At 35.7% G+C, this 18,259-nt stretch overlaps 1 protein-coding gene across 5 annotated transcripts in view; it reads right to left on the bottom strand.

Annotated features, from left to right (window-relative positions):
• DIAPH3 (diaphanous related formin 3) overlaps positions 1-18,259 on the bottom strand; it is a 516,220-nt gene that overhangs the window by 335,307 nt on the left and 162,654 nt on the right. For all 5 annotated transcript variants that reach the window (XR_013550080.2, XM_078433000.2, XM_078433008.2 and 2 more), the window contains 6 exons: positions 17,539-17,649; positions 17,134-17,252; positions 16,222-16,338; positions 11,451-11,569; positions 8,487-8,551; positions 1,986-2,090 (listed from right to left, as the gene is read on the bottom strand). Coding sequence is in view for 4 of the 5 variants with exons in the window: in XM_078433000.2 (XP_078289126.1) it covers positions 1,986-2,090; positions 8,487-8,551; positions 11,451-11,569; positions 16,222-16,338; positions 17,134-17,252; positions 17,539-17,649 (636 nt within the window). In the remaining variant the exon portion in view is untranslated. The remainder of the gene's footprint in view (positions 1-1,985; positions 2,091-8,486; positions 8,552-11,450; positions 11,570-16,221; positions 16,339-17,133; positions 17,253-17,538; positions 17,650-18,259) is intronic.

Here is an 18,259-nt window from a genome sequence, read left to right as displayed (position 1 = left end):
CACCTGCAAGTGGGGGCATTTAATAAACATTAATAAATCATTTTAAAAGTTTTATGGCACAATTATGAAAAATAGATGATGTATTAAAGCCTAAAGTTGACACATGAGATCAGCACAAAGAAAAAAGTGTTATAAAAGAAGTTGAGACCACAAATCAAAGAACATGTCTTAACAAAAACATTAATTATAAAGAAGAATCAATTCAGCATTACGCTGCATTGCCGTTAACATGGATAGTAGTGCCCTCTGAATGTTAAGGAGGTGTAGGTATTTTATACTCACATTCAATATACATGTTATAATTAACTATTAATGCCTTAAAGATATGGCTGCATTTCTCTTCTATACTAATTCCTTTGATGTAGCATGGTTGACTTAAATATATTGTTCATGAAGCCAGATTATCCTGTGATCAACCTGCTCACCATTATATCCCCAGCACCCAACAATACTTGGCTGTTACGTGAATAAAGGAATAAAATCACACAGAATATATTTTATTCAGACTCTTCATAACCAGTATAGCTTTGAGCAAAGCAAAGGATCTTAAGACAAATGATTAGATTTCATGACAAATACACGACTAATCTCTCGGAAAAAGAAATACCCAGTTATTCTTCAAAAATTAACATGGCCGCCAATACTAAGTGTCTAAGCTGTTGGCTTGCTTCTGATAGCCATAAATAGTCACCCTTGTCCACATTTTGAAATAATATAGGAGATTGCTGGAGTTAATCTCATTTTAAAACAATTTATTCCCATCTTAATATAAAACACAGGCAGCAGTAACATGTCGAAAGATGGCAGATACTTTCATTTTGTATAAACAGGAATTCTTTAGATTGGATTTACAAGTAATCCTTAAACTAGAAGAAATGAAAAAGAAATATTTTTAAAATTCATATTGGCCCAGACAAGGAGAAACTGGACCTAAGAATCTCAGCCATGGTCTATAACTCAATCTGAAATGTAAAACACAATCAAATGTTACTTTTTAGTATGAGAGACAAGGAGCCATACAGGAAAGATGAAAAGTTTCAATAAATTGTACTTCCTTCTTACACGCTAAAGAAAGATCATTGAGAGTGATTTTCTTACAGATAAGAGCATTTTTTTCCCCCTAAAATTGAACACTTAAGAGACAGCTATCTCTTAGGGTTTCTTCTTATAGCCTCCGTAACAAAATTACCCACTAAATATTTAAGAGAAAACAAAATAGCCAATAATATAGGAAATAGCATACCATATAGGAAATGGTACATCTGAGACTATTTCTATATAACCATAAATTAGGATGAAAAGAAAATAGCAAAACTATACTTACTACTCATCATCCTATATGTAAATCTGCATGAAGAAATTTAGCTATGAATATTCTACCTCCTTACTGTCATCCATTTAAAACATGCAGATGATGTATTTCTTGCTATCTAAATGTTTTATGTGTAGAGGGTGTATGTGAGCTATCTGCTTCATAATCCAGATTTGCTCTCTTTTTTGTCATGTTTTAAATCTGTTTACTTTTGGAAATTGAAAAATTATCAGAAAATGTTCTCATTCAGCTAGAGGTTATCTTTCACTGCAAGGTACCCATAGGCTGAACGTTTTGAAAAATAAATAGCTTGAGCAATAATTTCCTGTAGTGGGATAAAGATCAGTGATGAATGACAAATCTAAGAGTAAAAGTCTTTCTCACCCTTTATGATTACATATGAAACGTATGACGTTAGGAACAAAACCCACATGAAACATAAGGAAGAAGATTAATTAGTAAAAATTGATGACATTTTTAAAAATGCAACTAGAAAAAACAGTGGGAAAATAATTTTAATTTACAGAGCAAAAATATGTAGAAAAACAACACTATGAAAACATACAAGTGAAATTAAAGTTTAAACATTTTGAACTATGAAGCTGTGACATGACCTTTGCTTCCATAGTAAGCTTTCAATAGCCAAATTCAATCCAGGTAGATGGTATTTTACCTGTGACTTAAAAGCTTGTAACTCTGCTTGAAGTTCATTAATCTTTGCTTCTTTTTTCTGCAATTGAGCCTGAGTTTCTTGGTGGTCGGTAAACTCTTTTTCAAACTGCAAAGAAAGAAAGAAAAAAAAAAAAAAGAAAAAAAAAAAAAACAGGAGACAGAAAGATGGCAGTGAAAAGCGCTATTCTTCATAAAGAAATACGGTTCTAATGATCTAAAGACCCGTCAGTAGAACACAAACTTTTTATGAAAAAAGTGGTAGATTTTGCTAAGTCACCCAAAGCCTGTCCCTAGGTCCCTCTCTGGGTCCCACCAAAATCATTCAATTTGCAAGAGAGCAGACAAAGCCAGGGATGGAGTCTGTGACCTTCTCCTCTCAGGAGAGCAAACTCGCCCGGAGGTATCTGCCACACTGACATTTTTCTTAAAAGTCCCTAAATATCATTGCAACTTTGTGTAAAATAATAGAGAGCAAAGCATTGTAGTGAGTTCCCAGACCCCTATTTGCAAAAACTTGAACCTTATGATAGGAATTAAAAAGAATTCCATTTTAATATTTGCTATTACTATATAACTCCATTTCGTAAATGCATCACTTCTCACGTCGTCACGAGAGTTAAGGGCCCTGATGCAGGCTCTAATCTTCAACAGCAATTTAAGAGAATAAGGTCTGTTATTTATCATTAATCTTTTGGAGATTAATCTTTGGGAGATTAATGATAAATTAATCTTTCTAAAACCCTGGTGCAATACCTTGTGGGAGGAAAGCAAACAGTAAAATTTGGTGAATCCAATGAGTTTTCTAATTTATACAGCCACTTATCACAAATTCCCACCCTGCCTTCAAATAGCTTCACCCTGCCATCATCATGACTGAAAACCTCTATCAGAGGTGAATTGCAATAGGGGATTGTCTCATACTGGAGAACATTTATTTCTTTTTAAAAAATGAAGAAAAAAAATCATAAAAAAAATACTACCTCACAGATGTAGCCTCTAGACTTTAAAGCACGGTCAGACCTCAATTAGGGAAAGTGCAAGAATGTAAAAAGCAACCGATGACAAAGAACACTTATTTATGAATCTTATTTTGTCCTTAACTCAAAAAGGTGGCAATCCAATCCCTTGTCGTACAGACAGTAAATTAAAAAAGTGAGATTAAAAGCCAGACCTTGTCTTCCAAGCCTGGGTTTAGATAAAACCACAGCACCCTCCTACAAATTACATTCAGATAATGTTTTACAGGTATTTTCTTAAGACAGATTTTATTTTTTAGAACTGTTTTAGGCTTACAGCAAAATGAGTCAAAGTTTCAGAGATTTCTCATATGCCAACCCCCCCAGAGGGTTGCCTCCCCCATGATTTAGTGTCAGCATTTTTGCATTTCATGAATGCAATTTCATCATTGCATTCACACACGCAAAAACTCTGAAATAATAAACATTGTTGTAATTCCCATTTACAGGTTAAATAAATCTCACATTCAATCCTCGCACTCTAAACTTTGCGCTTTTATAAAGAGAACAGAAACTACCGTGAAAAAAAACCAAATATCCCTCACTTCACCCATACCACACCAACATTACCACTCCTATTACTGCAGCTCCTCCAAACCCCTCCTACCATTTAAGAATTTAAAAGACGCTAATCTTCCTTGACCCTCTTTTTGTCCTTACCCTGAGTCACCTAACTCTAATCTTATTCTTGCTTCAAAGTGCACTCCTTCAAAAAGTGTGCTTGGATCATACTCCCTTTTCTGGCCTGTTGAACTTCATTCACTTCATTATCCAATTTAGACACCATCTTTCATTCTAAAAACTATGGCTTGCCAAATTCCAAAGCCCCCGGACTTCTCCGGGCCTCCTCTTACTTGATCTAATATCTGTACTATTCAATGGTGTAGCCTCTAGCCAATGTGGCTGCTAGAATGTAAATTTAAGTTAGCTAATATCAAAGTTAAAACTTCAGTTCCTCAGTCACAAGGGCACAACAGGCACAGGCTGAAGGCTAGCATGCTGAACACAGATCATCAAACACTGTCATCATTCAGTATCGAACGGGACTGCCCTACAGCATTAAATACTCACGAATATGCCTCTGTATTCATTCTCTCTTCCCCAGTGTGTTGTCTTACAACCCACTCTTCTGGTCCTCCTGCTTACTCCTTGTCTGTTTCTACCAATTCTTTTATAGGTTCCTATTCCTCAGTCCAACCATCTACTATTGTCCTGTCCTAGGACTCTTCCTTTGCCCCTCTGATGGTCTCACTTCATATGCCTGGTAGAATGGTATCTTCCACACCCACATGTTTTAGTCCCCATTCATACACTGATGGCTTCCAAATCCCCATCACCAGCTCAGCTTCTCGTCTGAATTCCAGACTACTAATCAGTCCATAAACGTATCTTCAACTGCCCAATGAACATTCTTCAAGGTGACGAACAAAAACAGTATTTTTAAAACCAGTATTACCTTTCCCCTCTACAAACTTTTTTGAGTATCGCTGTTCTTTCTAAAGGATGGCTCAAAAAACATGACTCTTTTGCTTTTCAACTTACAGTGGCTACGTCATTAACCTAATATCTAAGAACCTCCTGGGAGTTGGCCCCAAACTACCTACCTATTTCTCGTTATACTGTAAGGAATATCATGCATCTGATGTGTTCCTCAAAGTAGCAGGTGTTAGAGATACAGAGTTGAATACAATATGGTCATCACTTTTAGTAAGTATAGTGTCTGGTGGCAAAGTAAAAGGAAAGTAACAATGCGAACGTATGAAAATTACCAGCAATGGAGAAATACACTGGAGGCATGGGAGTGATTACTGAAGAAGTGATAATTTGGCCCCAGGTTTGAAGAATTTGAGTAGTTAGCTGATAAGTGCAGTTGGCATTTCAAATAGAAGGTTTAGTGCAGTACACAAATGAAAACAACATGCAAGGGCCATAAAAAGAGGTAAGAAAACAAATTGCAAGAGATGAAGTTATAGATGTAGACAGGAATTAAACCATTTAAAGGAATTTTACAGTAAATTTGGGGACACCTGCATGGCTCAGTCAGTTAAGCGTCCAACTCTTGGTTTCGGCTCAGGTCATGATCTTGCAGTTCGTGGGTTCAAGCCCACATCTGGCTCCGCGCTGAGAGCACAGAGCCTGCTTGGGATTCTCTCTCTCCCTCCCTCTCTGCCTCTCCCCTGCTCACTCTCTTTGTCTCTCTCAAAATAAATAAACGGAAAAAAAATTTTTTAAGGAATTTTAAAGTCAAAAAGTTTCTCTTTTTTCCTGTAAACCATGGAGAGCTTTTAAGAGTATTTATAATAAGAAATTAACATGACCAAATTTGCACTTTGGCAAACCCAGCCTGCAGCAGTGTGGAAGGTGGACTGAAAGAAAACACCAGAGGCATGTGAATAGGTTGAGGAGCTGCTATAGTTACCCAACCAAGAATTTAAGGCTTGCCTGAATGAAGGGGAAGACAGGGAAACAGAAAACAGGAAAAAAAAAAAAAAAATGAAGGGACTTTTTTTTTTTTTAAACAGAATCTAAAAAATTAGTGTACAACTAAATGAAGGAAATGAGTGAGGGGAGTATATCTCTAAGATGATGATGGTGTTCTATTGCTTTGCAAGCTGGAAACTATTATTATTTTAGGGGGGAAATAGGGATATAAAATTCATGGAGGAGGAAAGGCATTTTTTTAGGGAAAAGAAAAATAAATTTGGTTTCAGAAATATTAACCTTGAGATGGCTATGTTGAAATTCACAATAAATTCCTGTCTCCTTCCTTCTTGGCTATCTCACCTTGTCGCCTCACATAACCTATGACTTCCTTGGGTCAGCCTTGCCTGGCCACTCAAGTCTAGATGAGGAGTCCTTTCAGAAGGCTCCCATTCTGCATAGGGTATTCCTACTGTAGCAGTCATAACACTGTAATATAAAAATATCAAAATGCACTATTCACACACCACAGTAACACCCACCAGCCTGGAAGGTTATTCACAGTGAGAATCCACTTTATTCATCACCTTTCCAAAGCCTTACATTTATAACTAAACTCAGTAAATATTTGTCAAATGAAGAAATGGAGCCAATTCCTGTCACGTCTTCCTTTATATGTTGTGAATAAATATGTCAATATCATATATTAAAGTTCCACAATCTCCCGGCATGAAAAATCTTTGAGAGGTCATGTTCTCTATTCTCCCTTTTATGACTGCTCAGTGTTTACTTCTGCTTAGCAAGAAATAAAAAATTAAATTCTTATGAGAGTAAAAATGAAGTCTTTTTCACACTATCAGTAGGTACATTACCCTAACTAGTAGGGCTTAGAATAAGATTCAGGAGGAAAAAGGATGATTTATGGGAACAAAGATAAAACTACCAAAATAATCAGAGTCATAATTAGTATACTCTAAGAGAATTTATTAAATTAACTTGGCCATACTTAAAGTATCTGTACTTAACAAAGAGATAAATTTCTATATCCTCCCCTATAAAAGGATGAGACAAAATATAAACTTTGCTTTAGCATTTTTATAATATCTACAGTCAAATCACAGTAGCCTTGGGGATAAAATGAATCTCCATTAAAGACATACTTTATAAAAACAGATATGATAGCCTTCTTCTCCAAAAAGGTTTCTAGAGCAATATTACGCTTACAAAATTACACGCAAAAATGTCAAGAAACACAGTTAAGGCTGAGGCTCTGCTTAATTTCATTCCCTAGGGTAAATGTATTAGTGCATCTGTACAAGAAGGTTGATAATTCAATATTCTCTATGTACTTTCTGACATTTCTGGTCTTCATTTTTCAAATTTATGCACCAAAATAAAGAATGTGTCTAGCAACTATGATAGCTTCCTGCCTAAAGCAAAGTATTTACATGTGTCCTTATAAAGCTATCAGAAAGAAGTTCTTGCTGATATATACAAAATGGTATGGCAATAGGAATCTTTTATGGAGCAAACAATATTTTTTAAATATACCTAAGACATATAACTTCTGACTAAAAGGAGACAAGTAACCTTGAACAAGGTCTTTCTTCTACTTACACTTAAACTTTAAATTTTAAAACAATATGTTGAGAAAGGTATCACATTTAACAACACTCATATACATCATATACCTAAAAATGATTATAGAAGCAAATTTATACTACCTGGGATACATCCAAAGCAAGTACCTGAAAGTTTACTACTACTTTCTCAGGAAGAGTTAAAATAGAATACCAAGTAGAAGGCTTAGAATACCAAGTCAGGGGATAAGGGATCACCCTACACCATGATCACCTATCAGCTGTAGCACATATGACACTTCAATGATGTGTTCATTTGTTTCTCAAGTTCCTGCAGGGCAAAGACAGTATCATATGCTTAAGCTGGAATTCTAGCCTGCAGCCAGAGGCCCAGGGGTTAATAACCTCTATGTGTGGGGGACACGCAGGACTTCTTACATGGGGCATTTACAAAGTTTGTCATAAATTACCACTAACTTATAAAAGACTGTCTACCATTTGCAAGTTGTATTATCTTAAACTGTTACAGAAGTGTAAGATTCGTTCAATATTCACCAAGATCCAGAGAGTTCAAAAACATAGCCTCTTAGGCATGGTAACTGACACACAGTAAAAGTCTATTTAGTGTATGTTCATCAGGGGCTGGGGGTAGTAATTATCATTTATTCCTCCAATGTGAGAAACCAGCCACACGAATTTAAATCAAAGTGACTGCTTAACATGTGAAGAATCCCACAAAAGCAACATTTTTTTTTTTTTTCTAAACAGAAAAAGAGTGGAATAGATACATGCCAAGCAGAGATGAAAGCACAGAACACCACCTTCGAGAACAGTGGGGAACGGCTGGATGGTCAGCAATACTACTGGGCCGAAGCAACCCAACTGGCAATATCAGATACTTCTCACCTATAAAAATGACACTTTTCTATGTTCACCTAGACCTAATGAAGCCACATGAACCAAAACAGAAAAGTTAATAAAACTTTTCGAAATAGGATTTCTTGAGAAATACTCCAATCTTAAAATTTTGACTCTACAAATTTTCTTCAATCACTTATTCGTTGACCCTTTTTTTTTTTTTTTTTAATGATCTGAGTGCAGAAATTGTTCTAGGCGCAGGGACACTGAATAAACAAAATCCTTCAAACAACAACAAAGAAATATCCTTCATAAAGGTTACTCTAGAGGGAGAAATAGACAACACATCCATAGATACACAGGTAAATACATACACCATGTCGCATGTCAGATAACAAATAAAACAGAGGAAAACAAATCACAGACAGGGCCAGGGCTGGGAGTGGAGAGTTAAAATGTTTAAATATAATGGTCTAGGAAATCCTCCTTAAGGATGGCATTTATGCAAATAGCTCAAGGAGGTAAAGAAGAGAGTGGAAACTACAAGCAAAATCCCTGAAGGAGAAGCATGCCTGATGATGCGAGATGGTTCTTCACAGTCTTGCAAACTCAATCAGAATTACTTACTTTCTTGTAAAGTTCTGATGCTTTCTCTTCAAACTCTTCTAGCTTCGCTTGATCTACGCAAGCATCTAAAATGGCAATGACATTTTTTCCTTAATTCCAGTACTTGTTAAAATCATTATGACTTGAAAAGGTTAGAAAAAGAAAACATTTAGAAATAGTGTCAGTAATGAAATAAGCAAAACAAAGAAAGCTAATACTGAATGGAGAAGGATTTTCCAAGCATGATACCAAGGCCACAAAGTATAAATGCAAACCCAATTACAATTTCAAATTATTGGACAAATGTAACATACAAGACTCAAAAAGTGTCTTTCATCAACATGTAAGTATTTTGAAGGAAGAAGAGAAGATGATAACCAACACAACAATAATGAACAGAAAATTAGCAAAAACAAAATTAATAATTGCTAACATGTATGAACAGGTAGTTCATTTCCCTAATACAAAAATATAAATTTTATTTAATGAAACACAGCAATGATTAAATGATCCATAATACTGAGTGTCAGAGGTGGCACAGAAAAAATGTTATGTCATATGACATTGTCTATGCCATAGAAGTATAATTCATGAACTTTGCTGGTGAGTAACTAGGAAAATATATATTAAAATTTAAAATATGTATTTTCTTTCACCCAGCAATTGCATTGTTAGGACTCTGCCTTTAAGCAAGAATGTTCATTAAAATGTTGTTAGCCAATATCTGGAAATAAAGGTCCATCAGTAACAGACTGATTAAATAAGCTACGATATAGATCCACATGATGAGACACTATGCAGGAGAAGTAATTCATATAGATTCCCCATGCTATAGTTGATCCTTTATTTTAAAAAAAAATTTTTTTTTAATGTTTATTTATTTTTGAAAGAGACAGAGACAGAGCGTGAGTGAGGGAGGGGCAGAGAGAGAGGGAGACACAGAATCCAAAACAGGCTCCAGGCTCTGATCTGTCAGCACAGAGCCCAATGCAGGGCTCAAACTCACGAACTGTGAGATCATAACCTGAGCTGAAGTCGGACACCCAACCGACTGAGCCACCCAGGCGCCCCTCCCTTCTTTCTTTAATAAAAGCAATAAACATGGTTTTAAAAAACATATTACAGAAGGGCTTACAATGAAAAGTAACAACCAAATCACTACATTAAAAACCCAATCCCACTTCCTAAATGAGACCTCTTATGGTTCTTTCTATATTAGATTATTCTGGCAGTTAGATTCTTAACTCTAAATAAGATGTGTACACCATTATTTCTTGATTCATCTATTTAATACATTATAGATAGCTTCCTATTATAGAAGATGAAAATAGTGTTTCCTGTCTAATCCCATTTATTTTAATAATTTTGCTTTCTAAATTGCCTGGCTCTGTAGCACTAAATAAATACTTAAACCTCCGATCACTGTTACATAAACAGTATCTACTGATTTCCACTATAATATATAAAGTTATCTTTATTTACTTGCCAACATCTCTCTCTCCTACTGTTTCGCCCCAGATCCCCATTCACCTATTACTGTAAGTCCTCTGCAGTGTGTCTAAGTTTTCTATAAACATTTAAAATCAACATATACAATGTACTTATTGTAACTATGTAAATATGTTTCACTTATATAGCCAAGCAGTAGTTAAAAAGTCTATTTCCTTCTCAAGAGTTCAATGCTTAAACAAACCTCTCATCTACTCAAGAAAAAACATTCCTAATGGCCAGGTAGAATAAACTTCCTTTTCAGGTCCTATTCAAAATCATTCCACATTTTAGTTTGCTTTATTTTTCCTCATATCTGTCCCTCCCACTACCAGGAACTTCTAATTACTTCCCTCCAGTGGAGAAAAATGAGCATTTTATCAGTGCCACTAATATAATCTAGTCCTTTCTCATTCTATGCACTCCGTACTTCTTTATGAACTCTAATATATGAAGAAAAACAACCTCAACCTCACACAAAAAATGACTATTCTTTTTTCATGTTACACCAAAATTTGACATATGGTAACTCCTTGCACATTACTTGCTGTGTGGAATCACCTATCATTGAATGTTTTGTACTCTGTTACTTCAAAATCCAAGAATTCTTCACCCATGCAGAATGTGTAATCAGGCACGGGAATTTGGAAAAGAGTGGTTTGCGGAGTCACGTAGATTCTCCAAATGTTGACACATCTCATTATACAATATCAAAATAATCCTATGGGTTATTATCATCATTGACCTCACCAGAAAAAAAATTCACGTACTGGAAAGCTGTCAAGCTAACAGTAGCAGATCCAAGTTTTCCAAAACTCAAATTTTTCCCTGAGAGCTTGAATTTTATCATTGGTAACAAATTCTATCAGTCATTTTCCTTGACATTATAGAATTACTTTATCTCCTTTTTAAGAAAGTGTGTGCCAGACAGTCAAGCATGAGTGGCCACAGTTTTTATGACAATCATTCCTTGTAAAAAAAAAATCAACCAATTCAGCTCGCAATACAAGCACATACGCAGCTATTTGCTCACTGTACTTCAGTATGCAGACGTGTGCTTGACGTGTACAATTCGCTTTGTCACAGGGAATGTTGAAATGATATGTACTCCAGGGGAGATTTTTAATAAAATTAATGTCTTTCAGTTCTCTATGAAGGACACTCAGGTGAAAAAAAATGGCAGTTTTTATTGTTTTGTTTACTGTGAGGAATTCAAGGACTACTAACATGGTTTGGGGTCACCGCCGTGATTCCTAACTAAGTGCCAGCAGTTGTACTCACCATCCTTGCATCATCAGCACAAATATCAACACAATGGAAAAGGCAAATCATGTCTTAGTGCTGTTATGAGAGCAGTTTTGACTCTTAGGATCCCCTGAAAGGGTATCAAGGGCCCTAAGGACTCTACAGGTCACACTAGGAGAACTGACACTGCAGTTAACCTGTGGGGCAAGGGACGATAAAAGGTTTCCATTTAAATATTAGAGAAATACTCACCGACAAACTGACTTAAATCTAAATCTAGTCTCTTTCGATATGAGAAGTCTGGATCCATCCCATCTCTATGCAATACAATCTGAGATACACATTCATCAATTAATTTGAAGTATTGTTGCCTAAAACCAAGAAAAAGAATAAATGCACACTCCATTTTTTTTAAATTTTTTTTTAACATTTATTTATTTTTGAGACAGAGAGAGACAGAGCATGAACGGGGGATGGTCAGAGAGAGGGAGACACAGAATCGGAAACAGGCTCCAGGCTCTGAGCTGTCAGCACAGAGCCCGACGCGGGGCTCGAACTCACGGACCGCGAGATCATGACCTGAGCCGAAGTCGGCCGCTTAACCGACTGAGCCACCCAGGCGCCCCAATGCACACTCCATTTATAAGAATAACTTTACATCAAAACAAAGTATTTTGGTAAGCTTGATTTCAAGTTCAATAATTTATCTTCGTATAGTGTCAACAACTGACATGACAGATTTAACATGGGAGTGAGGGTAAATACAATAGTCATCGCTTTCCTTCTTCCAATGACATTACGACGTTAAGTTTTTACACTCTTTTAGCACATACAGTGTTTTAATGATGATTTGCTTACAAAAGTCAGAACCTTGACTTAATTAGTAAGCAATAAAAAAAAAAAAAAAAAGCACTGAGATGAAGTGATAGGTGCTTAAGAGCAGTCCTCAACAGAGATCAACCTACCACTGTACCATACTGAAATATCTACCATTAATTCATTTTATTAATACAAGCCAAAATATATCCATTTTTTTCAAAAAAGTTATCTGGGTCTTAAAACTATACAGTTTACTACTTTAAGAATGTTTGCAGAGTCCAATTAAAAACAGGTACTGTAAAATATATACAGTAACAAATGAATATTTCGTACTCAAAACACAACTCAAAACACATTTTTTTTCAAAAATTAGAGTTTAAATAAATGCCCAAATAGGGATCACGTTGTCACTACAGGTTTTAGTCCACCTATGTTCGTCATAAGCAAAAGAACCTCCCTTAAAACTTAAGCCAACAAGGGGAGCCTGGGTGGCTCAGTCAGTTAAACATCTGACTTGGGCTCAGATCATGATCCCACGGTTTGTGAGTTCGAGCCCCAGTTCGGGCTCTGTGCTGACAGCTCAGGGCCTGGAGCCTGCTTCGGATTTGATGTCTCCCTCTCTCTGCTCCTCCCCTGATCACACTGCCTCTCTCTCTCTCTCAAAAATAAATAAAACATAAAAAAAAAAAAAAAAAAAATTAAAAAACAAAACTTAAGCCAATAAATTTAAAATATCTAGATTTTATTAACAAAACCAAACTAAAATGACAGAAAGGGTGGGTGCTATCTCAATGAGGTCAGTCTTTCATCCCCAGCCACCCCTACAACTTCTTTGTTCCCTCAATGACTTCTTGCACACATTTCCTCTCCAAATCTTTCTCACCATGTAAGTGATGGCGCTTCTATTCACTAGAGCTTCTTCTCTACTGCCCTGAATCTACTTACCTCATACCTAATAAATGGTCCATTATGCAGAATAAAATCCAAAATAACTGAACATTAGCAAAGACAAAAGATGGTCATCGACTGTCATCAACTAAAAATGTTTAAGACAGTGTTCTTGGGTACATGTCAAAGCAAGAAGGTACTACCACGCTTTCCTTAATGTTCTACACTGCTTCCAAAAATATAGTCTCCCATTCCCTACTATCTCGCCATAACAAACACATGTACAATTAAGGTACATAAATTGCACACACAGGTACAAAGTATCAATCACGTTGGAAAATCAAGATGGAGCATTCTATTTCTTTTTTACTCTTATTCAACATTACCCTAGTGTTGTTTTAATATAAACATGTTTTAAATTAACAACATAGGTTAATTTGTGGACTTAATAACATAGGTTATTAATCAATAACATAGGTTATTTTGTGGACTTTTTAAATAAATCATTATTTCAGTAAATGTTTTCTCACCTCCACAGCTCCCAATGATAAGCTCATTTACAAAGTAGCTGAAATTTCTTGCAAAATCTCTTTCAAGGCAACACTAGCAAAATAATAATGTACTTCTGGATTCTAGAAATGTGCATCCAGAAAATAATCACCATGAGCAATATTGGTGTTAGTGAATATGTCAGAGGAATATGTAAATAACCTAATTAAGGGATGAAGATAAGTTGTCATTACTTCACTGATATGTCATTTTTGTTGGAGGAATTTTAAAATCATCTTCACTTTCTCTTTAGTATTTTTACCAAATATCAGAAATTATCTCCCATGCACATTCAACTAGGCAAATATTTTGCACATGGTAAGCCATTAAGTATTTGTTAGAGAAATGAATTTGATCTCCCACTCCACACTCCAATATTCTTTCCACATTTCATTTTTCTTGGGGGCAGAGGTTACCTTGCATGTACATTCTCCAACTGAGTTCCATTTCAGTAAAATTTCCTTTCGTCCCAAATGTGAACGTGAGAAAATTTTCTTATTTTCCTATTGGCTAATTCTTTTAAATGGGACTATCTTGCATTCTAAAGCAAAGCAATTTATAAAAATCTGAAAACATTTATTTATATCAATAGGAATTAAGAATGTTCATTCAACAAAAGGTGTTCAGATAATCAAAGATTTTTAAAAAGTAAAGTCCATGTCCATCGGAGACAGTGAAAATCAACCAACCAACAAAAAACCATGAAGCTAAAACCAAAAGAGCAAGACTCACAGAACTGCACACCAAAAACAGTTTTACTGTATTTAAATAAAAAGCTAAATAATTTTAAATGAATGAAAAACTATCTAAATGATCATAATCTGCCACAATCTTATAATAAAAATATATTCTCTGTAAGAATAAATAACAACAATAACCACCCATGAGAATTTGGGAACATGGGGAAAAAAAAAAACAGATGGAATGGTCTTGATTACAGAAATCATAGGAAGAATGATGCCTTCACAGCAACCATACGTGAAACAGAGACCAAGGTCCTGGGGCTTAAAGAGTCCACGAAGAATGCAACATACATAAGTATCAAGTTAAAAAGGTGATACTTGAAAAATGCCCAAAATAACTAACGTCACTTTGGTGCGGCTATAGTTTAATATTTCTCTGAGACTCTTAATTCCACTGAAGTGACAGGATTACCTGAGCATGCCCCAGGAGAGTTGTGCTTTTCAATCTATTTTAAAGGTAGACACAACCGCGTGGCCTTCTGCAGCACAGATTAAGGGATTAGGGTAAAAATGAAGGGATCATAAGTAATATAGAACCCCCTCTGGCAGCATTAAGACACATTCAAAACTTTGAAAGCAAACAATATTCTTGAATTCTTGAAAACTCCAGCAGCATCAAGCAATCAGAGGTTGACAGGACCAACCATATAGGGATCAAGAAAAGGACAGGTTTGGAGCGCCTGGGTGGCTAAGCATCTGACTTCGGCTCAGGTCTTAATATTGCTGTCCATGAGTTTGAGCCCCACACTGGGCTCTGTGCTGACAGCTCAGAGCCTGAAGCTTGCTTCAGATTCTGTCTCCCCCTCTCTCTGACTCTCCCCCACTCTCACTCTGTCGCTCTTAAAAAAAGGACAAGTTTACTTTAGAGTAAATGGAAGCTTCAAATTTAAACACATGTGGGGAAAAAGACAGTTTTATAACTAGCAAGCACCTCTGATATTTAAAAATATTAATCAATGTACTATTTTGATTTTAATTAATGTATTCATATTTGTATTAATATTTTTGTCAATGTATTAGTGTTTATTTTATATTAGCACGTTTGTGCTGCAAAAGGAGGAGATAAGATGGGCAATCTGTGCTCATCCCAAAGAACGTAAACTTTTTTTTTTCTTTGACTCTTATTCTATTCACTTGTCAGATATATCAAAAGCCTGAATTACACCCTCTGACATCACCCAGGGGACACAGCCCAAATGAGACATCTCTAGCAAATTCTTCCACATGAAAGCAGTGTAAGAAACGACACGTTACCCAAAGTATTTGAGAATGGAATCTCAGCAAAGCTAAATTAAAGGCACCAAAAATGGTTTTATATTCAAGGATCTCCACTTTCCTCATAAAACAGTAACAAAGTAGAAAGCAGATATAGAGAGCATTTACTGAACATACACCAGGTGCCCAGATATTTGGCTAGGAGATTTATCCATGCTACTATGTGTCACCTTCAGAACCACCTAGGAACGTAGGTGTTAATATGCTTGCCCAGCTACAGATAGATAAGGTACAGATGGAATAAACAATTTGTTAAACTCAAGATGGCTGAGATATAATCGAACTTGAATGTTATTTGTCTAGCTTTTCCGATACATTAGCAACATTAAGTGCAACTGTATTACCCAGGCACTTTCTAGCTACTTAAATACTAATAAAAACAAGGTTTACTGCCTTTCATGTAACTTATAAAAAGAAACTTATCAACCCCATTCCTACTACCTAAAGACTAATGAGAAAACATTATCCATCACAAGATAAATTAGTAATTTGTTGCTAGTTTGCATTTTTTATTCAGATGAAAACTTGGTAACAAGAATCTGTGCAGCTTACAAAATAACAGTAATATCATTTTACTGTCACCTGTCTAAATATATGCCCAGAAGAAATGCCACATTCCATGAGTCAGTATTAAGACAGAAATAAAAATCTGAAAATTATGAGCTTGCCCAAATCAAACATCAAGTGAATTTCACAATTAATAGAATTTTATTAGTGAAATTTAACATTAGAACATAGCTTCCTCTTACCTTATAAAATAATCATTTCGAATCAGCAAAAGATGCTGAAGAATGGAAATAAAATATCCTTCCGCTCTAGTTTCCTTAACTGTGTTCCACACCATGTTGTAAATATCATATGCTTCAGTACACTGATTAAGGAATATGTGAATTTATTTATTCTCTACACCAAACAACCAATAACACAGCACAGAATCTGTTCTGTAGGCTTCAAAAGATTATTGTGTGTCTTACCCCATACCATCATGTATACTCAACATATGGTACCACACAGGTAGTTAGGATTGAAGTAGAGGAAAACTGTGTGCAAATGGTAACTTCACCTGGCACTGTCTTCTCCTCCAAAATCAACTCCCAACCATTTGCCTCTCTCAAGCCAAGATGTTTCGGGTGGCAAGGGTAACAGGCAGCTGGTTGGAAATACCACATTAGGTGTACAGAGTGCCCTAACCAAGAGAGATGGTGCCAGGCATTATCCACCATGGGGAAGCCCCAGTGGAGGACAGGAACCTGGTGGATTTCTGGAAAAGCACAGAGATCTGCAGACCCACAGAGTTAACAAAGGCCCATAGGGGTGTGCACCCAAGGTGTAGGACAGGAGCCAACAGGCTAATGCTAGAGAGCACTAGAGGAGGGGGAGGTGCCACACATGAGAAGAAAAAACAACACACTGTACACATACACAAGAAGCCTCATGGAATTTGTGGGTTGGAACGTCCATTTCCATATGCATGGACTCAGAAAAACACGCATGAAACTATTAAGAAAAGTTTATATGAAAATCAATCTGATTCATAAAGGTTTGGCTTTATACTGTTTATACAGAAATGGCTTCAGAAGTTTAGTATCTTGGGGTGTGAAGTTTGTTTGGGGTTTAGCAACAATTTTACATATGTCAGTAACTTCAGAACAAAAGGATATTCAAGCTCAGCTCTAATCTCTTCAAGGCGATGGGAGAGCTCAAGCAAATCTTCTTCTTTATGCTCATCAAAGACTTTCAGTTGGATATCCAAGCCATCATTCTTCAGACATTTTAAATTCTAGAGATATGAAAGAGAAATGACAATTAACGGTTTTATTTTTAATAATGCAAAAAGGTTAATGAAAAACATATAAACAATAAACCAACCATTTGACTTGATTTACAGCATTCAAACACTTAAAGTGTTAATACTCCAATCTTATCTATATTTCAGAAATAGATTTTTATACTCAAGCCTTTTTCCCCCGCAGATAAATTATTCTTGAAGGTAATTTATCTAAATTTCCCCCTATTCAAGTACTCCTCTAATTTAAATATTAATAAGGAGACTGCAGGGCACTTACTGGCAATATCTCTTTCAATCCACAACGCATAAATTCATTTCTGATGTGAAGCCTGAAGTCCAAATCATCAGGAGATGTAACAAGGGCATTGATGAGTTGCATACATGCTACCTACAATAGATTGCACGGTGAGACTTAAGCTTGGATTCCAACATTAAAGAAAGAGGAATACAACCGAAACATGAAGGTTTTGTTCCAAGAATCATTAAATACCTTTCTTCCCAGGAGAATCTATTAGAACAATAATTTGTATGTAAATTATTTTAGTCAATTAAAATTAAACAAGAAATATAGTTTCGGTGGAATTTTCTTCTTTTTTATTTGTTTGGGGTTTTTTTTGTGGGAGAGGAGAGAGAAACATTAGGCACTGGAGCTGTTCCATAAAAATTTCACTCTAGCCAAAAGTTCAGCTCTTATCCAAGAAAATCACTCCATGCTATATGTGCATACAACATAAACTGAATGTCCTAGTAGAAAAATTATAGATCTCTGTTGGATAGGTAATACTTACCTGACATAGTAAAGTAACTTGCCATTCATGGAGAGAAACCCAAAGTTTCAAACACTTCAAGGTCAGCAAGTGTCGTGAATCTGGTCAATGGCATTGTTATAACTAAAAACTACCTTTTTATCACTGCACAATTAATTACTAGAATTAACCAGGCAATGGTTCTTACACTTTCGCAAGAATTAAAAAATTATATAGGTCATGTTTATTCCA

The sequence above is a fragment of the Panthera onca genome, chromosome A1, assembly GCF_046562875.1.
Source record: "Panthera onca isolate mPanOnc1 chromosome A1, mPanOnc1 haplotype 2, whole genome shotgun sequence".
Taxonomy (NCBI): domain Eukaryota; kingdom Metazoa; phylum Chordata; class Mammalia; order Carnivora; family Felidae; genus Panthera; species Panthera onca.
Note: the sequence above shows the minus strand (reverse complement) of the source record. Positions and strands in the feature narration are given on the sequence as shown.